The sequence below is a fragment of the Pygocentrus nattereri genome, chromosome 3 (assembly GCF_015220715.1).
Source record: "Pygocentrus nattereri isolate fPygNat1 chromosome 3, fPygNat1.pri, whole genome shotgun sequence".
Taxonomy (NCBI): Eukaryota; Metazoa; Chordata; class Actinopteri; order Characiformes; family Serrasalmidae; genus Pygocentrus; species Pygocentrus nattereri.
This window is the reverse complement of record NC_051213.1, coordinates 39,531,328-39,553,568: the sequence shown is the minus strand read 5'-3', so window position 1 is coordinate 39,553,568 and position 22,241 is coordinate 39,531,328. Positions and strand designations below refer to the sequence as shown.

The 22,241-nt window shown below is 42.6% G+C and overlaps 1 protein-coding gene across 1 annotated transcript in view; it reads right to left on the bottom strand.

Annotated features, from left to right (window-relative positions):
* The window catches only part of obscnb (obscurin, cytoskeletal calmodulin and titin-interacting RhoGEF b), a 134,180-nt gene that overhangs the window by 39,769 nt on the left and 72,170 nt on the right, over window positions 1-22,241 (bottom strand). The window contains 7 exon segments of the mRNA XM_037537029.1: window positions 2,029-2,310; window positions 2,620-3,900; window positions 4,413-4,682; window positions 6,581-6,871; window positions 7,059-7,331; window positions 8,436-8,711; window positions 21,368-21,634. Of these exon segments, the coding sequence (XP_037392926.1) occupies window positions 2,029-2,310; window positions 2,620-3,900; window positions 4,413-4,682; window positions 6,581-6,871; window positions 7,059-7,331; window positions 8,436-8,711; window positions 21,368-21,634 (2,940 nt within the window).

Here is a 22,241-nt window from a genome sequence, read left to right as displayed (position 1 = left end):
GTGGATATATTGGGCAAAGAATGTTGGAGATGGAGCTGCCGGGTAGAAGGAGAAGAGGTAGACCTCAGAGAAGGTTTATGGATGTAGTGAAGGTTGAGATGGTTTGGACATGTGTTGAGGAGGAATAGTGGATATATTGGGCAAAGAATGTTGGAGATGGAGCTGCCGGGTAGAAGGAGAAGAGGTAGACCTCAGAGAAGGTTTATGGATGTAGTGAAGGTGGACATGGAGATGGTTGGTGTGAAAGTAGAGGAGGCAATGGATAGGGCAAGATGGAGGCAGATGATCCGCTGTGGCAACCCCTAAAGGAAGCAGCCGAAAGAAGAAGAAGGAGGTTTATTATATAGGCAGAATAAATAAATGATGTGGAACTAAGACTCCTGAAAGCACTTTCAACTTTGTGGTTCATCTGTGCAATACTCAGTACCAAACTGTACTGTTTATATGTGTAATAATAATAATGTGTGCAATAACTCAGAAGTGCAAAAGTTTCAACTGCTTTATACAAGATATTTCATATTTATTATCACAGTCACTGTCACTGTATTTATAATAACTTAAATCTCATGTACATACTGCAAAATTCTCTTTTTCTTTTTTAAATTATTAAAGTGTTTATTCTTTTACATAAATGGTTGCAACTGTAATAACTGAAATTTCCCTCTGGGATCAATAAAGTATTCTGATTCTGATTCTGATTTTTTTTAAGCGTACACGTCAGGGCTTCCATATGTCTGTACATTAGTATGGGTTACATAAATCAACTAGGGGAGGGATCCGCAACCCAAATGTTAAAAAGAGTCATTTAAGGCCTTTGAACAAAAATCAAACCACCGTCATAACATTTTATGTCCATTTTACCATTCTGGCTGTAAATATGTCCCAGTATGTGTTAATGTCCTGGTACAAATTTTAAAAATATATAATATAAACAAAAACGAAGACTTACTTTGCTCTGCAAAGTCTTAGCACAGCTATAGATGCTTTTCTCTGACAGGATACTTTTCCACAAAAAGTAATTTATTGTAAAATGTTATTGACTTTTTATGAGGCTGAAGTCAGCTCCTTGTTCGAATTATCCCATTCCACCTTAAATGGTGCCTGAGGTGCCAGAATGTTGCTGCTGCATTATTTAAGATGGAATGGGAAAATTTGAACAAGAAGCTGGAAAACGAGAAGCTGACTTCAGCTTCACGACTTTTTAGTGTTTGACAGTTTTTCATAACAATCAGGAAGTGAGCTGGAATGCGTTTAAATGCAAATGTCAATTTTTGTCTAAATCATTGATGTCCATCTTAAATCTTTACCTTTTGTTAGCTACTAGCTAACTAGAGGAGATTTTCCGCATTGCTATGTGAGCAACAGTCTGCATGCCGATCTTCAGGGTTAAAGGCTGGCAGTTGCTTTACCTCCATTAACTCCCATTAGCTACATTAATTCCAGTGTTTAAGATCATGTATTGTTAAAACTGTGTTAGAATGATCAGCAGAGCTTTATTTTACTACAAAGTAGAATTATTTTACTTTTCCTTAAAAACAATTCTGCTGGAGAGCCGCAATAGGGCAGAAGAAGTCACATGTTGTCGACCCCTGAACTAAGGATAAAGGTGGATTTGGCTAGGCACTAGATCAGTGGTCTGCAGTTTGGTGATTTCCCTGCTCAAACATACCAATCCAACTGATCTGTTAGTTAACAAGTTTAGTAGGTGGTTTTTGAGTAGAGCCATTACCAAACTATGCTGGACATCAGCCCTCTAGGACCAGAGTTGAATACCCCTGTACTAGATGACTATTATTAGTAATGTAAGTAATAACACACATGCTTTTTCGGGTGGCATCAATCCAAAGTCATGCATAAACATATTTCAAGATATTTTCAAGATATTACATCATCACTGGTAAAAGAAAGTGGCAGCTCAGTTGCAAGGACATAATGGGAAGCAATAGATTATCAGCCACTATTAATTCCATTCCATTTTGTTACAGGTTATTTTAGTTTGAAGACACTTTCTTTTAGCAGTGTACTCACTTTCCACCCTAAGCTCCGCCTTGCTGGAAGCGATGCCACTGTCATTCTCAGCCATACAGCGGTACACGCCCATGTCAGATGGTTGTACAGTTGTAATGATCAACTGATGGCAGCCCTCCTGGTCTTCATTGATCATATAATGGTCATCTTCTTCTAGCATTTTCCCATCTTTGAACCACCGTATGCTGGGAGGGGGTTTTCCGATGATCACACAGTCAAAGCTCACTGGGTACCCATCAGGGACCTCCTGGCTATGGAGCTGTGTCAGGAAGACTGGGGCTGCTATGAGCCCAAAAGCAGTAGTTGAAATAGAGGAAACATTGAAAAAAATGGCAGAACACTGCAAAGCACCACTTGCAGGGAGGAGCTGAAGCAGCCCAAAATATTTCATGCAAGAGACATACTAGAAGATAAATTAGAGGATAAAAAGCAAACAGCTGGCTTTTGAAAATGAGTGCTTTGAAAACAAACAGCAGAAACTGTTACAAAACCATTCAATCATGCTCACACAGAAATGTTTCAGCTAGAGTAAACTGCATTCAGGTATATATCCAGTGAATAGAACACAAGATGAAAGTAAATCTGTCATACCAGGGGTTCCAGTCATATAAGCAGGTAGTTGTCTATCTTGAGTTGGGGTTTGGGAACCATCTTGGGAGAAGCCCATCTTTTTGATGCACAGTTCTACTTTAGGTCCTGCTTCAAGAATAGTTGTTTCTACAGGCACCCCTTGCTGTGTGAACATTTGCTGGAAACGCTGGGATGCGACTTGAGCTTCACTGCGGGTGTCAAAGCGAATATAGATATAGCGATCATCTTCACGGTATGAGTGTGGATCAGGTGGCTGTAAGTTACCCTCATCAGCACTGATGAAAGGCTCCTCTTCTACATTTGGTGGAAGGCATGTACGTAAGAGTCTCCGCAATCGTTTGCTCGCCTGTCGTAAGGACTCATCCATCTCGCTACCAGAGGAGCTCTCATGCTCACTGTCTGCACTATAGCCTAGAGTAAGCGGCCGATGACCAGATGACTCTCGTGATGATCCAACAGTCACTTTTCCACTGTGGGTGGTAACTCCAAACTTGTTTGTGACCTCGCAAGTATATACCCCAGTGTCTTTGGTTGTAGCAGCTGTCACAATCAGAGAGCAAGTGCCATCATTGTAGATATCAATATGGTAATGCTTGCCATCTGCCAGAGGCTCACCGTCCTTCAGCCAGCGAACCTTTTCTGGTTTTCCCTCTGTAACACATTCAAGATGAATTGTCCCATTAGGCTCTCTGGTCTGGTCCTTAAAAACCTCTTTGAAAGCAGGTCGCATGTCCTTTCTGGCTTTGTAACCTTTAAAGGCTGCCTGGATTTTGATAGCTGCCTCCTGTAAGTCTGGCTCCTCCTCCTTGCTGATCTCTGTGGTGTTCACAGTGGTCTGTTGCACAGATTGCTCGGTCATTTGGAAATGTTCATGCAACCTTTTGGAGGTCATGGCCTCACTTTGACTTTCCACTGTAAGGACAGATTTGCTGCTTTTCTTGAGGTAGGATACTAGACTTGGAGCCCTGCTGATGGACTCATCTTCAGAGCTAGTATACAGATTTGGTTCAGGTTTGATATTAGAGGTAAGCTCAGTGGGGCTTTTCTTCCTTTTGATCTGCTCTTTCTCCAGTCCTTTACCCTGCTGGTCCTGTGCCTTGTCTTTACCATCTTCTTCTGGCAGTTCAGAGATGGAGTCCAATGTGGGTTCCCTGCTCATCCTTCGCTTTTTAGCAAGAGCCTCCCATAAAGCATGCAGATCACCCTCTGAGGCAGATTCTGGGGGTAAGCTAGGCTGGCCAGTTTCCTCTGGCTGGAGCTGAGAAATCAAAGTGTCATCTCCTGCAATGAAGGATGCCAGCATATATCAGTCTAACTTGCAAATCAGGTTTACAGTTTTTACTGGTTCATTACACCATAAAATAATGACATAAAATATGATAATTATTTAGATTATCCAATATGCAGAAATACACCACATATTTGTCATAATCTCAATTTAACTCATTTATAGAAATTACATCACAGAATAATGGAGCACTGTCTGTTTCTCCCATTGTATGTAATCAACTAATCTGACAGTGTGAAGGCAAACACATTTCCTCTGATACAGACATCAATCACTATATCTTTCAAAACTGCTCCTGCAAAAATACTACAAGGTCCTTAACTGGCCAGCACAACAGCATACTGTGACAGAGACTGAAGAGAAGAACTAATTACTCCTTTTCACATACACAACATAGCTGTGCTATCACTGGGATATAAGCCAGCACACATTCCTCTTTCTGCCAGAGTGGAATGAGTTGAAATCAGTGTGTAAGATCAAGTGTAAGATGTGCACAGTGAAATACCTTCAAGGTTCAAACTGATGGAGGTTTCAGCTTCCTCTGAAGCGACACAAGTGTAGACACCCTGATCAGCCAGCTGGAAATCCTTAATGAGCAATACTTGTGATTTACCCTCTGTTACCACTTGGTACTTGACTCCCATCTCAATCTCTTGATTGTCTTTTAGCCAAGTGACTGGCATGCTCTCAGCAGAGAGCTCACATTCCACACGCGCCATCTTACCCTTTTGAAGCTCAGAGCTACTTAACTTTTTGGTCACAGTCACTGGTGCATCTGAAGACCAAAACAAAAAGAGACAGTTATGTGTGATCTTATACAGAGGATCTATAAGTGCTTCACAGCCAAATAACCATAAGTAACAATTAACCATAAGTAACAATTGGGTAATACTGGAAAAGCTAGTAGTTTCTGCTACCCCACAGGCTCCCAACCTTGGTACAGGAGAAAGTGCTAAAATGTACAATGGGTACTCCAGGACCCAGGGTTGGAACCTGTAAGCTACTCTATCAAATAAAAGTCCACACACATTTGGGTATATAATTGTCAGTGAATGCAAACTTTTACCACACACTTTATTACCTAATAATTGCTCATTGCACTGTGGTACATGCATTTATTTACCTGAGGCCTCAATAAAAGCATTAATGCAATAAAAGTGCAATAAAAGCACTTTCTATCCTTGACAGGTAATGATAGCACTATCTCTTTGGTTTGGTTCAGGTTATGTTGCTGAGGAATAAAGTATTTCCCAGGCAGTCATAATACTTATAGAACAGCTTCAATCTGGAGTGGGTTGTGAAAGATTAAAGAGTCAGTGTCATAGTCTTGGCAAAGATTACAGATTCCCATACCATGTCACTGCCTCCACCATGACTTACTGCACAAAACATACATGCAGAATACCTGCACTCACTGTCTCTATATAATTATTCAGCTTCTCCAGCACCAGTGGCTTCACTTACGAAAAGCCATGAGGCCCTCGATTTGACAGTGCACCCTGCCCCCCAGAGATCCTCCATCTAGCCCTGACACTGCATGTTCAACTATGCAGTGGACATCTAGTAGCTTTATTATTACCACATGGTCACCTCTAAACGCAACAGGGCACTCTCTAGGTCTAGAATTCAGGTCCAGAATCCACATCATGCACCTCAGCTGTCCAGACTAAGTGGCACATATTCTTTCCCTTGATAGTCAGCATGAGTCATACCATACCTCATATTACTGCTAGCTCACTGGTCACTTGAGAGATGAACTGCCTTGTCTTCCAGCTCAAACCCTGAAGGTACCACTGTCAACCCTGTGTCAACCAGAGGAGTGCATGGAAGCCCTTGAATGTTGATGGAAATATGCCAGGCATCTGATATGGATGCTTACCCCACCACGGCCACTGCTTGTTTTCTACCTGTGGTGTACCTGTTTGGTGTACTCATCCCAGATATGCATATTATATGTGTACAGGTAGGGACTTCATATGTCCCTATGCTTAATATGCTGATGCACACATATGAAGTGTAAACTTAAATTGCAGGCATTGTCAATCATCAGATCAGTTCTACCATCTAGCAATAGCTGGCAAGCTGACACATCAGTCAAACAAAGCATCAGCTGCAGGGCTTTCTGTGTGCATCAGAGCACTCACATGTCTTGGCTACCAGTTCAAATTGAATGGAAAGCCTCCCAATCTGCTTTGTCAGAGTGTTTCACAGTCTTAAGTCTTACTACCAAATGCTGCTCATGGGCACCACCATATTTTTTACTTCTGCACCTGGATTTCCAGCTGATGTCATGGGAGCATGGAACAGTGTGCAATGGCATCTGAGCATGGAGACACTTCCAATCTCAGATCTTCCTTCACCACCACTGCTCTTTCACGGCACTCACGGGCAATACAACTCGTTTTCATATTTCATATTTCATATTTTCCAGCTGTTGTCAGCCACAGCCACACCGTACATAAGCAAAGTTTGTCTCGCTCTCTACCAGCAAGTGCAATTAATGCTAGAAACCACATAAATCTGACATGCCATAACATTTGTTCAACATGCTACAGCATTATTGCAAATGTTTAATTTAAAGCACAGAAACCTAGTTTCATGTGGGGCAGACACATTTTTTATCAATATCAAAAAGGATATCTAAACACACGCGTGACAGGCTGTTTCCCTTACCAAGCATAACAGTTTGAGGAAGTTGGACGGGATCACCTATGCCAGTGTGGTTAATAGCTGCCACCCGGAATCTATACCCTGATCCAGGGATAAGGTTATCCACCAGAAACTCAGTATTGCACACTGGGTCTGCATGGCAGGGCAGCCAGAGTGCACTGTCCACCTGTCGCATCTCTACACGGTAGCCAAGGACTGGGCTTCCCCCATCATTGAGAGGTGTGAACCAGGACAATGTGACTGATGTTGGTCCCTTACTCACCAACTCTGGATCTTCAGGGGGATCAGGTACAGCTGAAAGGCAACACAATTGATCAACATAGCACAGAGGTAGCATGCTCGGTTCTTTTTGTCAATAAGCAAAAAAACTACCACAGTGGGAAACTCTTTGATGGTGCAGAAAAAATACACTAAATACTAAATATACTGAACACTAAAGACTGGAAAGGTTTATGTACTGGTTTGCCTAGTTTACACCTACCCACAGTAATTAGCTTGGCCACTGAAATGGCATCCTGAGCAGCAAAGGTGATCTCCAGTGGTGGTTGAATTTGAGCTTTTTTTAAGATCAGGCTGCATTTACATCCCTTAACTTTCATGGTCCAAAGGTCACCTGGCTGCAGTTCAGAACCATTGGCATACCAGCTCACATCTTTCTCTGGCACAGGCTCATTCAAAACACATGTGAACTCCACCTGCTCACCAACAATGGCTGTCTTATCCTCCAAGGGTTTCACCACTTCCAATTGCCAGCCTGTATGTATGAGTTAGAAATCATAACATCAAATAACAAAAAAAATACATTATTCTAAGATTTAAAAAAACAAAATAATAAAGACAAGGATTAGAATTTGTGCATGGCTTCTCACTATTTAGAATATGCTTGTCTGGTTTTGAGGACACACGTATGCCTTTTTTATGTACTAGTGAAAGATACTGTAAGCTTGACTGGTGTACAATTAAATATTAGTTTTCTGTAGTGGCCAAGCTACAGAAAGATTTTTTAAAAGGTGGGATGAACAAAGCTTGGATCTTTGTGGCTATAGATCAAAGATTCTCAAATCCTTCACAAAATCTATGACAAATCACAACCCCATTTCCAAAACTTTGGGATGCTGTGTAAAATAAAAATAAAAACAGAATGCAATGATGTGCAAATGATTTAACAAAATTTTGATTAAAAATACTACAAAGACTGAGAAATTTTATTTGTTTTTTGAAAAATATACCCATTTTAAATCTATATGTTGTCTTTGTACTATTTCAATTAAATACAGGGTTTAAAAGATTTGCACACAATTGTATTCTGTTTTTATTAATATTTTGCACAGCATTTCAACTTTTTTGGAAACAGAGTTGTATTTTAATGGCTGTGGAGAAATTTTATCCATGAATGTATAAGCAATTTCAATTCTTTTTCATTTTTTCTTCAATATGCTAAACTTACAATTACTTATATTCTGAGCCCTAAAACTCTTTGTTCTACAACAGCCTCTTTTGTTCTCTTTTTTAACCTCTGTGCCTTATTGCAATCCTCACCTTAAAAAATTATATTTGTTCAATTTGTTTACAGCCTTGCTTTGCAAATCTTCTTTGCCTATCCTTAGCAAAACAGCACATTTACCAAAAACTGTTCTTTTGCAAGTCAAAGTAATAGATGCCATGTCATCCTATAAATTTGGCTAGTTATTTCTTTAATCATTCTTTAATCAGTGTCACACCTTTCCTCCCATTTTTACTTGCAAAAATGACAAATATAGGAATAGCTGAGGTATGTATAAAGAATACACACAGAGCAGCCAGAACATGGCCTAAAAAAACATATACTTTTGTTCCACAAAACTGAAAAGTGACTTACCTTTGACTGAAAGAAGGGCAGAAGTGGAAGCGGTGCCGGCATGAAATGTTACTGTAGAGTTTTCACCAGCCCGCAGGTCCTTCAGCAGTAAAAGATGGCGACGACCACTCTCAAAGGAAACTATTTCCACTTTGGAAGACTGTTTCACAGGTTTTCCATTAATCAACCAACGGCAGTCTTTGGTCTCAGGGTGGGATAAGGAGCACTCAAAAAGTGCCTCTCCACCTTCAATAGTCTCCACATTATCCAGACCTTGAACAATGTCAATGGGTTTAGCTGCAGGAGAAGTTTAAGAAATTAGCTTAGTGAATGACAGTGCAGTCTAAATAAAAATAGGAATAGGAACAGCTTTAGATTTTACTAAGATCCAACCATTCATCCATCCATTTTCTAAGCCGCTTCTCCGTCAGGGTCGCAGGATTTTACTAAGATCTACAATTGTAAATGTGTTACTTGCTTTGTAAAGGATTTGCTTTCTAAGTCTTTTTAATAGACTTAGAAAGAAAGCAAATCATTTACAAAGCAAGTAAATGAGTACAAAAACAAAATAAAACTAACTGCTTAAAATCTCTTGGGGTTCTATTTTCATAGCGGCACAGTTGTGCTCTAACAGTACGCATTAACCCCATTTACACCCATTTTCTGTTTTACTGGTGAGAAATGTGACAACATAGGTGGAGTGGAGCTGATGCAATACTATTTCTGAACTCATCTGGTCTGAAGACAAGCTTGTGTTATTGCCTCTTCATATCTTCCTGTATCTCTAATACTTGCACAGTATTTTTCTAACTTTAAGCCACAGCCACAAAGACATGCACAATTTCTTATAGCTGTACATACACTCACCGGCCACTTTATGAGGTACACTGGTTCAATTGCTTGTTAACACAAATAGCTAATCAGCCAATCACATGGCTGCAAGTTAGTGCATTTAGGCATGTAGAGGTGGTAAAGACAACTTGCTGAAGTGCAAAACAAGCATCAGAATGGGGAAGAAAGGTGATTTAAGTGACTTTGAATGTGGCATGGTTGTTGGTGCCAAACGGGCTGGTCTGAGTATTTCACAAACTGCTGATCTACTAGGATTTTCGCACAAAATCATTTCTAGGGTTTACAGAGAATGGTCAGAAAAAGAGAAAATATTCAGTGAGCGGCAGTTGTGTGGACGAAAATGCCTTGTTGATGTGAGAGGTCAGAGGAGAATGGGCAGACTGGTTCGAGATGATAGAAAGGCAAAAGGTCCTCAAATAACCAACCAAAATCTCTGAGGAATGTTTCCAACACCTTGTTGAAAGTATGCCAAGAAGAATTAAGGCAGTTCTGAAGGCAAAAGGGGGTCCAACCTTTTACTAGCAAGGTGTACCTAATAAGGTGGCCTGTGAGTGTATATGATGCACATGTCAAGAAAATTCTATATTAATAAACCATGTTATTAAAATCGACTGCGGTATTTATGGAATCTTTGGAAAATCACTATTTTGCTTGACAATTACAGCCTTTAGCCTTCTACTTAACCAAGTACAGTACTTGGCAAAAAAAAGGTAAGTAATAATTGTAATTATAGTTTACTGTTTCAGGGTAACACTTAATTTTGAATGGCCCTTCGTAACATATTAATAAACTCTTAACAGAGTATCAGTAACATGTCAATGAAGTAGCAGTGAAAAAGCAGTAGTACAGCATCTGACATTTACATAGAGGTAAATATCCTGAAGAGGTACTGTTAATGCATTACTTACATTAACTATGTACTGTTGATATGTTATATGAAATAGACCTTACTCAAAACCTAATCCTAGACTTCACTCTGGCCCGATTCCTAACCCTAATCTTAAGCAAAACCTAATCCATTTAAAGTCCTCTTACAGAAGGACATCAACAGCATGTATACAACAGCTAGTTGAAGATATTAAAATAGTCTGCATTATGTTACATGTTCAGTGACTACTCAGGTTCACGTCTACAGATATGAATTAGGACACTCTAAATTAAGCAAAAAACAACTGAATGCAGCAGATTGTTTTTTTACGCAGTTAGAGAAGTCTCTTGATAATGTACTGAATGTATTCACCATTATGTATTCACTATGTATGAATGTATTCACTACATCATTAAAATATTGTTCATATGTTATCCAGAGTCTGTTGAGTGTTGAGTATTAGCACTTGTCCTCTCTTACTATGAAACCATGCTGTTGCAACGTGCAGAATGTGGCTTAGCATTGGCATCTTGCTGAAACAACTAGCCAGGTCACTAAAAAATACATCATTTAGACAGCAGTGTTGTCCTAGGACCCGCTGGAGGGATTATATCTCCAAGTTTGCCTGGCTTGGGGTCCCCAGGAATGGAGCTGGAGGAAGTTGCAGGGGATAGGGTCGTCTGGGATTCTTTGCTCTCTCAACTGCTACCACGGCTCTATCTGGACTAGCGGTTAACGATGGTGATGATGATGATGACGATGATGATGACGACGATGATGATAATAAATATAGCTGCAAGCGGCAATGAGTGGGTTCAAGGACACACCAGCAGTATGGGCCCTTCTGCAGGTTTAGCCCATGAGGCCTAAAAAGGCATCAAGCTGTATGGGTCTTATTCATATGCAGAGTGTATAGAACTGAAAGGAAGTCAGTTCATCAAAAGGCCTTCAGTTGCCATAAACAGTGAGCAGAGGTCTTTGAACATAATATAAGTTTACATTCATATGTGGAGCTAGACTGGTTTGTAGAATCTCCAAGAGTTTGTCAACCTAGATGTCAAAACTATATGACATACTGCAGCATTTCTAACATAGTTGAGTTTGAAAAGTGGATGGGTTCTACATATTTAACCCTTTGATTTGATGTAGGCCATAATGAGGCTTAATGCATTCAAAAAGGGTACTTTTGGTGTTAGGAGCTCAGTGAAAATGGGTCAGAATACTACTAGGAGGGTGAAGGCTAACACAGGCTTCCTCCGAGACCTGTGAAACCAGCCACCGCTTCTTTTCAAACTCCTGCTCACATAATGTCACTGGACAGCTGAACGCGCTAGGAGGAAAGCGCCAACTGCCAGATCTGTTTACTTCAGCTAACAGATGCCTGCACTGACTAGGAGGGCCATCCTACCCACCCAGAGAGAGCGAGGTCAATTGTGCTCTCTTGGACTCCTGGCTACGGATGGCTGTAGCATCACCAGGGATTGAACTTGCGATCGTCTGATGATAGGGCCAACACTTAGAAGGTTGTGTCACTCATGAGCCAATTTTTAAAGTGTTTTTGACTGCTGAAGTACAGTTCAATCTGGACCAAAATGGGCTGACAATATTTGAGTGTCAACTTGTAAAACTACTCAAAGTTTGGAGATGAACTGACCAATGACTGTTGAGTTACAGCAAATAAAGCTAGCAATACAATGGCCGCAGTAATTAATTGATTATTACACACAGCACTGAGTAGAAAACTCAACATCCATCCATCCATCCATCCATCCATCCATCCATCCATCCATCCATCCATCCATCCATCCATCCATCCATCATCTTCCGCTTCTCCGGGGTTCAGGTCTCAGGGGCAGCATCCTCAGCAATGAGGCCCAGACCTCCCTTTCCCCAGCCACTTCCACTAGCTCCCTGGATGGGATTCCGAGGCGCTCCCAGGCCAGCTGGGCGATATAGTCACGCCAGCGTGTCCTGGGTCTTCCCCGGGGTCTCCTCCCGGGTGGACTTGCCTGTGACACCTCCCAAGGGAGGCGTCCAGGAGGCATCCTAACAAGATGCCCGAACCACCTCAACTGGCTCCTCTCGATGTGGAGAAGCAGCAGCTCTACTCCAAGTCCCTACTGGATGACCAAACTCCTCACCCTATCTCTAAGGGAGAGTCCAGACACCCTGCGGAGGAAACTCATTTCGGCCGCTTGTATTCGCGATCTCGTTCTTTCGGTCATTACCCAAAGCTCATGCCCATAGGTGAGGGTGTGAACGTAGATCGACCAGTAAATCGAGAGCCTTGCATTATGGCTCAGCTCTTTCTTTACCACAACAGACCGGTAAAGTGGCCGCATCACTGCTGACCCAGTACCAATCCGCCTGTCAATCTCCTGCTCCCTTGTACCATCACTCGTGAACAAGACCCAGAGATACTTAAACTCCTCCTATGTAATAATAATAATAATACATTTTATTTAGTAATGGCGCCTTTCAAAGCACTCAAGGACACCTTACAACGGTTAAAAGAAGAATGGTATAGTATAAAAGAGGATAAAAAACAAAAAACTAATAAACAGATAAACAAATCAACATACATTCAAATACTTTCAACCAGACGAGAAACAAGACAAACAGAGAAAAGTGAAGATGAGGAATCAGGAGTATGCAAGTGTGAATAGATGGGTTTTAAGCCGAGATTTGAAGGTAGTTAGACAATCAATATTGCGAATTTGGGTAGGAAGGGTGTTCCAGAGAGACGGGGCAGAGTGGCTGAAAGCTCTAGCTCCCACGGTGGACAAGCAGACTGGAGGGAGAGTGAGCTGGCCAGCTGACGAGGATCGGACGGTGCGAGCAGGACTGTATGTCTTAAGGAGATCAGAGATATAAGAGGGAGCAAGTCCATGTAGAGTTTTGAATGTAGTTAGTAAGATTTTATACTGGATCTGGTAGTTGACAGGGAGCCAGTGGAGCTCTTTAAGGACAGGGGTGATATGTTCGGTTACAGGCGACCTGGAGATGATCTTAGCTGCTGAATTTTGAACTAACTGGAGTTTATGTAAGTGTTTCTGAGGTAAGCCGAAAAGAATAGAATTACAGTAGTCTAGTCTCGATGTTACTAATGCATGGACCAGAATAGCTGTGCAGGATTGGCTGAGGAATGGACGCAGTCTGTTAATGTTCCTAAGATGGAAGTAGGCTGAGCGTGTGATATTGGAAATGTGTGTTTTGAAGGAGAGATGGCTATCAAGAACAACTCCCAGACTTGTAACCTGGGAGGACGGAGAGACAGTGGAATGATCAAGATTCAGAGTGAAAGACTGACTTTTTGCAAGGATGTTCTTAGTTCCTACTAGGAGAATTTCAGTTTTATTGGTGTTTAGCCGTAGAAAGTTTTCGGAGAACCATTTTTTTGCTTGGTCTAAACATTTTAACAGAGAGGAGGGTGGGAGAGTATCATTGGGTTTAGTGGAGAGGTAAAGCTGGGTGTCGTCAGCATAACAATGAAAATGTATTTTAAATTTCCTAAATATTTGGCCAATTGGGAGAAGATAAATTATGAATAGGAGAGGTCCAAGAACAGAGCCCTGCGGAATGCCACAAATGACTTTGGACATAGATGACTGGCAGTTCTTGAGGCGGATGAACTGGGAGCGATCATTGATATAGGAGGAGAACCACTTAAGCACAGTATCGGTGAGCCCAATAGATTTTAGACGATCAAGTAGTATTGGGTGGGAGATAGTGTCGAACGCAGCTTTTAGATCTAAGAGGATGAGAATCGTAAGCCGACCTGAATCAGCTGCCACTAGAAGATCGTTGGTCACTTTCAGGAGAGCGGTTTCTGTGCTGTGGAGAGGACGAAAGCCAGATTGAAAGGTTTCATATAGGTTATTGTTACTAAGGTAAGTATGAATCTGAGTGTAGGCAGTGTTCTCTAAAATTTTTGAAATAAATGGTAGACTTGAAATTGGCCGGAAGTTATTAAAATCAGTCTGATCTAATCCAGGTTTCATAAGTATGGGTGTAATCATGGCCAGTTTGAGAGAGGCAGGGACAAGACCAGTTGAAAGAGAAGACTGAATGATAGCAGTAATAGGCGCACTTAGAGAGGAAGAGCAAGCTTTGACAAGATTTGTTGGAAGAGGGTCTAGAATACAGGTTGTAGACTTAGCTTTCTTAATAAGATGAGCTATTTCAATAGTTGTAGGGAGTGTAAAAGTAGATAAAGAAGAAGAAGAGCATAGCAGTAGGTCGGGAGTACACTTAGGGGTAGCATTAGCTGTGTGGGAAGAGGTTATCTGTTGATGGATGTTTTGGATTTTTGAGTCAAAAAATGACATAAACATATTGCATAGATCAACAGAGTGCATTTGAGTAGATGATGTGGCCGGTGATTGCAGAATATTGTTTACAGAACAGAAAAGCGCACGGGTGTTGCCCTCAGAAGCCATGAACAATGTCCGGTAGTAAGCAGATTTTGCAGCAAAGATAGCTTCCTTGTAGTGCGTTAAGTGGCTGTTGTACATTTCCCTGTGTACTCTAAGTCCACTTTTCTTGAACAAGCGTTCGAGCTGTCGTCCCCTGGATTTTAGGTGGCGCAATTCGGCAGTGTACCATGGCGCACTACGAGCAAATGAAACTGTCCTTGTTTTTAGTGGGGCGAGTTTATCCAATAGGTCGTGTAGCTCTGTGTTATACTGGGATAAGAGAGTCTCTGGGGAAACAGATCCTGAGTTCCATTGTAGAGAACTCACTTCAGATGATAATAGAGTCTGATCAATGTTCTTTATATTACGGAATGAAATGACTCGGGAACTAGTTTCCACAGCAGGTAGTGTTGCAGTGAAGAAATCAGATGGTGGTCAGAGATGGGAAGTTCCGTGGCTGTACAGTTCGAAGCAGTGATCCCAGAACAGCAGATGAGATCAAGAGTATGCCCTTTGCAGTGGGTTGGAAAATCCACAAGCTGTTGCAGGCCAAATGTGTCGATGCATGACAAAAAGTCCTTGGTAGTTGTATTATCTTTATTATCCATGTGGATATTAAAGTCTCCCAGGACTATTACGTTCTGAGACATAGAGCAGATAGAACGTAAGAGAAATCATTTAAAAAGGCAGCATTGAACTTTGGTGGATGATAGATTGTGGTTAGGATGGTAGGAGTAGGTCCATTGATTTGGATTGTAGCAGATTCAAAGGAAGGCTGATGAGTTACAGACAGTCTGGACACTCTCCACTTCTCATTATAGAGAATAGCGATACCGCCCCCTCGCCCTGTGACGCGGGCTTCACTGGTAAACACAAACCCGGAAGGGATGCACTGATTTAACTGATAAAACTCACCGGGTTGCTGCCATGTCTCCGTTAAACAGAGAAAATCAAAGTTATGGTCCGTGAGTAGATCAAAAACCAGAGGGCTCTTATCAGAGAGAGAGCGGATATTCAGCATTCCGATGTTGACGCGGTTCACGCTGTGGACGCTGTTAGCTGACCTAGCCAAGGCAGCCAACACGTCCCGGTTAATAGACCGGGCACAGCGGCCACTTACTGGTCGTGGTAAAGAAGTCCAAAGAGATCGTATCGGCTTGCTGTCATCGAATGTAAATCTGCGACGAGATCCGTAAACATATTTACGGTGTGGGAGACAGGAAATATCCCGATGGAGAGACGGTGGTAGTTCTAAAGACTGAGCCCGAAAGCGTAGCCGTAGAAGTTCTTGAGCTGTATATTTAAAAGTGGGCATATACGTCGCACTAAGCATTGCACTGGATAGAATAAAAGAAAAACAATAAAACGAAAAACAATACACGAAGATTTGATAAAAACACGGTAATGGTAGCGGCAGCCAAACGTGCCAGCGTGCACCACACCCCAAGATAATGAAACCAATGTACCCCGTACTCCCGAAGCACCTCCCACAGAATACCCTGGGGAACACAGTCGAATGCCTTCTCCAAATCCACAAAGCACATGTGGACTGGTTGGGCAAACTCCCATGAACCCTCCAGAATCCTGGAGAGGGTAAAGAGTTGGTCCAGTGTTCCACGACCAGGGCGGAACCCGCACTGCTCCCCCTGAATCCGAGGTTCGACTATAAGCCGGACTCTCTTCTCCAGTACCCCTGCATAGACCTTACCAGGGAGGCTGAGGAGTGTGATTCCCCTGTAGTTGGAACACACCCTCCGGTCCCCCTTTTTAAAAAGAGGCACCACCACCCTCTGCCAATCCAGTGGCACTGCCCCCGATGTCCACGCAATGTTGAAAAGGCGTGTCAGCCAAGACAGCCCCACAACATCCAGAGCCTTGAGGAACTCGGGACGGGTCTCTTCCACCCCTGGAGCCCTTCCACCAAGGAGCTTTTAACTACCTTAACGACTTCGGCCTCAGTAATGGACAAGCCTATTCCCGTGTCCCCAGACCACGTGTTGATGGGATTGAGAAGGTCCTCAAAGTATTCCTTCCACCGCCCAATGACGTCTTCAGTCAAAGTCAGCAGCACACCATCTCCACTATATACAGTGCTAGTGGCACACTGTTTTCCCCTTCTGAGTCGCCTGACGGTTTGGCAGAATCTTCTCGGAGCCGACTTAAAGTCACTTTCCAAGGCCTCACCGAACTCTTCCCACACCCGGGTTTTTGCCTTGGCAACGACTGAAGCCGCAGATCGCTTGGCCTGTCGATACCTGCCAGCTGCCTCTGGTGTCCTACAGGCCAACCATGCCCGGTAGGACTCCTTCAGCTTGACGGCATCTCTCACCTGGGGTGTCCACCACCGGGTTCGAGGATTACCGCCCCGACAGGCACCAACTACCTTGCGACCACATCTACAGTCAGCCGCTTCAACAATGGAGGAGCAGAACATGGCCCATTCTGAGTCAATGTCCCTCACCTCCCCCTATATCTGGTCAAAGTTCTGACAGAGGTGTGAGTTGAAGATCAATCTGACAGGTTCTTCTGCCAGACGTTCCCAGCAAACCCTCACTATACGTTTGGGTTTGCCTGGTCTGACCAGCATCTTCCCCCACCACCTGATCCAACTCACCACCAGGTGGTGATCAGTTGACAGCTCAGCTCCTCTCTTTACCTGAGTGTCCAAAACACATGGCCGCACGTCCGATGACATGACTACAAAGTCAATCATTGAACTGCGGCCTAGGGTGTCCTGGTGCCATGTGCACTTATGGACATCCTTGTGTTCAAACATGGTGATCGTTATGGACAAACTGTGGTTTGCACAGAAGTCCAAAAACTGAACACCACTTGGGTTCAGATCAGAGAGGCCATTCCTCCCAATCACACCCCTCCAGGTCTTACTGTCGTTGCCCACGTGAGCATTGAAGTCCCCCAGTAGGACAATCGAGTCTCCAGGAGGAGCACTTTCAAGCACCCCTCCCAAGGACTCTAGGAAGGCTGGGTACTCTGAACTGCTGTTCGGTGCATAAGCACAGACAACAGTCAGGACCCGTTCCCCAACCCGAAGGCGTAGGGAAGCTACCCTCTCGTTCACCGGGGAAAACCCCAACATACAGGTGCCAAGTCGAGGGGCTATGAGAAAGCCCACACCTACCTGCCACCTCTCACCATGAGCAACTCCAGAAAAGAATAAAGTCCAGCCCCTCTCAAGGAGATTGGACCCAGAGCCCAAGCTGTGTGTTGAGGTGAGCCCGACTATATCTAGCCGGTATCTCTCAACCTAGCACACCAACTCAGGCTCCTTCCTCACCAGTGAGGTAACGTTCCAAGTTCCAAAAGCCAGTTTCAGCAACCGAGGATCAGAACACCAAGGCACACGCCTTCGGACACTGCCCGATCCACAATGCACCGAACCCCTACTACTGCCCCTCCCATCGGTGGTGGGTCGATGGGAGGGAAAACTCAACATGTTTTTGATAATTATTTACTTAGAAAGGCCACAGAGTTTTTCTAGACCAATTTCTAAAAGTGTGGATTTAAATCCAGAGAATAGTTAGAAAAGTATGGTTTTCGAACAGTTAACAATTACTAAAATCGGATTGGATGTATGGATGCTGAAAAACAGCCATATAGCATTAATCCCACCCTCTAATTACATATGTGCATAGAAATCGAATGGCCACCTCAGAATCTTCTGCCGAACATGTCTGTCAAGTTGGAAATTTTTGGGCTGAAGGATTTGTCGAGTTACAGAATTTTAAATTAATTCTGAATTATTTTAGAATTTATCTAGAATGGTTCCTTTGCATATGGCAGCCATGCTGTTTAGAAAATTAAAAATGTTTTTTATAATTATTGAGGGTCAGTCTCTTCTGAATTTTTTAACACCAAATACATGAGGATTGGGCGAAAACTGTAGGACTAATTTGCAAAAGTATGTTTTGCATATTTTGCAGCATTGCAAAAAAATCTAAGTGGGCACAGCTAAATGGTCCAAATGGCAAAGTGGTTTGTTTGAACCCAAGGAACCAAGAAAAATATATGTCTTGTATAGCAAAAATATGGTTTAGGTTTTGCTAAACATTGACTAAGACGTTCTGTCTAGGTCTTGACACAGACTCACCTCTAGTGGTCTTGACTAAACACTAGATGCAATATTAAATATCTGTAAAAAAAAAAAATCACTACTTTGTTCCTTTGTTCCTACTTGTTAGGTTTATGATAATCATAGTGGCTGCTACTGTTGTTGTTCATGGCAATTAATGTGCAAATAAAATAATATGGATGAATGGTATATTTTATTGTATTATATTTTCTGCCATTTTATAAAAGTAACAAGTAAAATAAAAGTAACAACCTCAGGCTCACTTGTTTTCTTCACATAATATATAAAAATGTATCCATTTGTAGGAAGGCAGTGATCTCCAGCCATCAGAAAAAATATCACTGTGCTGTGCTGCCAGTACATACCTGACTCTTAAAAGGATCGAGAGGAGTTGATCTGACTGGCTGTTATTACAGCCAACCTAACCAGGCCTTTTGTTAATGTTTTCACGCTAACTGACTATGTTTACAGTCACGCTGCTCTGCCCCATGGTTAGCACCTGTGCTATAATACATATATAATACACACATAATATACAAAAATACTATAATATATCTTACAAAATATATTTTGTGCTTGCACAGCAAAAATAGGGCCTTTGATGTTCAATGAATAGTCTGCTTTATTCTATCCCTGCTTCAACACGCTCCTAGTTGAGCCCTCAGCCTCACCATTCAACCTTCATTTGCACATTCCCTGAATACTGCATCATGTGAGAGTGCATCCCAAAGCACTTAGGAGTGAGGTAGAGTTGATCATAAAATATCCAAAAGAGAATCCACGTAAATGCAATCTTATGAAACTCAACTTAAGCTTCAATATCCCACACTTCCTTGAGATATGAAAGAACAACACCAAAACTGGAGGTGCAGGTGTGTTCTCAAAATTCTCAGTAATTTTCAACAATATTTTCTGTATAATGCACTCCACATAATGTTATAGTTGAAAAAGAGAAATTCCATGTAAGTATTCACCAAGTTGCCAAACCTTACACTCTTAACTCATTGTTTGGAAAAAAAGACATCACAAAGTACTTGCCCAGCCCTTCAAAATCCTACAGGCCATAATGGAGCATTGAGAAAAGGGGGGAAATCTCACTGAAGGTTGTTTCTGGAAGTTGGCAGCCCTAGCTTCATTTATATATACACTGCTCAAAGAAATAAAGGGAACACTTAAACAACACAATATAACTCCAAGTAAATCAAACTTCTGTGAAATCAAACTGTCCACTTAGGAAGCAACACTGATTGACAATCAATTTCACATGCTGTTGTGCAAATGGAATATGCTTTCTGGCTGATGTTTTGGTCACTTTGGAATGTTGGTGGTGCTATCACACTCGTGGTAGCATGAGACGGACTCTACAACCCACACAAGTGGCTCAGGTAGTGCAGCTCATCCAGGATGGCACATCAATGCGAGCTGTGGCAAGAAGGTTTGCTGTGTCTGTCAGTGTAGTGTCCAGAGGCTGGAGGCGCTACCAGGAGACAGGCCAGTACACCAGGAGACGTAGAGGAGGCCGTAGGAGGGCAACAACCCAGCAGCAGGACTGCTACCTCCGCCTTTGTGCAAGGAGGAACAGGAGGAGCACTGACAGAACCCTGCAAAATGACCTCCAGCAGGCCACAAATGTGCATGTGTCTGCACAAACGGTTAGAAACCGATTCCATGAGGATTGTATGAGGGCCCGACGTCCACAGATGGGGGTTGTGCTCACAGCCCAACACCGTGCAGGACACTTGGCATTTGCCAGAGATCACCAGGATTGGCAAATTCGCCACTGGCGCCCTGTGCTCTTCACAGATGAAAGCAGGTTCACACTGAGCACATATGACAGACGTGACAGAGTCTGGAGATGCCGTGGAGAGAGATCTGCTGCCTGCAACATCCTTCAGCAAGACCAGTTTGGCAGTGGGTCAGTAATAGTGTGGGGTGGCATTTCTTTGGAGGGCCGCACAGCCGTCCATGTGCTCGCCAGAGGTAGCCTGACTGCCATTAGGTACCGAAATGAGATCCTCAGACCCCTTGTGAGACCATATGCTGGTGCAGTTGGCCCTGGGTTCCTCCTAATGCAGGGCAATGCTAGACCTCATGTGGCTGGAGTGTGTCAGCATTTCCTGCAAGACAAAGGCATTGAAGCTATGGACTGGCCTGCCCATTCCCCAGACCTGAATCCGATTGAGCACATCTGGGACATCATGTCTCGCTCCATCCACCAACGCCACGTTGCACCACAGACTGTCCAGGAGTTGGCGGATGCTTTAGTCCAGGTCTGGGAGGAGATCCCTCAGGAGACCATCCGCCACCTCATCAGGAACATGCCCAGGTGTTGTACAGAGGTCATACAGGCACATGGAGGCCACACACAATACTGAGCCTCAATTTGACTTGTTTTAAGGACATTACATCAAAGTTGGATCAGCCTGTAGTGTGTTTTTCCACTTTAATTTTGTGTGTGACTCCAAATCCAGGCCTCCATTGGTTAATAAATTTGATTTCCATTGATGATTTTTGTGAGATTTTGTTGTCAACACATTCAACTTTGTACAGAACAAAGTATTCAATGAGAATATTTAATTCATTCAGATCTAGGATGTGTTATTTGAGTTTCCCTTTATTTTTTGAGCAGTGTATATAGCTCTCTGCTATCAAATTATTTTCCTGGACATCTTTGTCCATATCACTTCAGGATCCCAAATTATATGCAGGTGTGAGGTTCAAGGCTCACCTTGCACCCTCAGATGTGCCTCAACCCAGGTCCCTTCAGCCTCACAAGAGTATGTACCCATGTCCTGTGGGGTTACACGGCTAATGTACAACCGTGCTACATTCCAGTCCTGCTCCACTACTACCCTGTTGCCATTGGGTTGAACAGGCTGCCCATTTCGCTTCCATATGGCCCTGACTGGCCGCGAGTACTGGCAGATGAACTCTGCTGGCTGGTTCTCTGCTACCTGGATGTCTTCCATGGCACTGACCACCTCCACAGTGGGATCTATGGAGGGCGGGTGAAGTATGAGCAATGGCAGGGTAAAGTACATGCTCAATATGGTAAAAATACATTTGGCATCAAAATTGCCCTGTTTTGAAAAGAACTACTTGATATCTTTCCAATACTTAAATTTCACAGGCTAGTGTGCGAAGTATTCAGAACAAAAATATACACAATAGTGTTTCAGAAAAAGTGGTACGATTACATTGTTACTATACATAAGAATATGTTTTGGAATATGTGTATTCTATTCATGTATTATTGAAATCACTTACTTAAAATACTTTTTTTCACTTACTTAAATTCCCCACCTCCCAAAAAACTTGCTATTTCTTAGAGTGAAGAAAAACAGTGTACAAACAGTGTAGAATGAAACTGCTACAACAAGACTATGCAAGAAACAGCACTGCCTGCTGAGGAACATTAGACTGAGGAAGGGCTAACATTGTGCAATGCACTGTGCAATGTTATGACAATATCATACTATGTATGCAAGCCATGTTGTTTCAGCATGTATTTAAGTGTATTTATCATATAATTATATATAAGTTAATCTAATTATCAAAAACAATAAAAAGGATGTAAAAAAAGACTTTTTTTTTACTTTTAT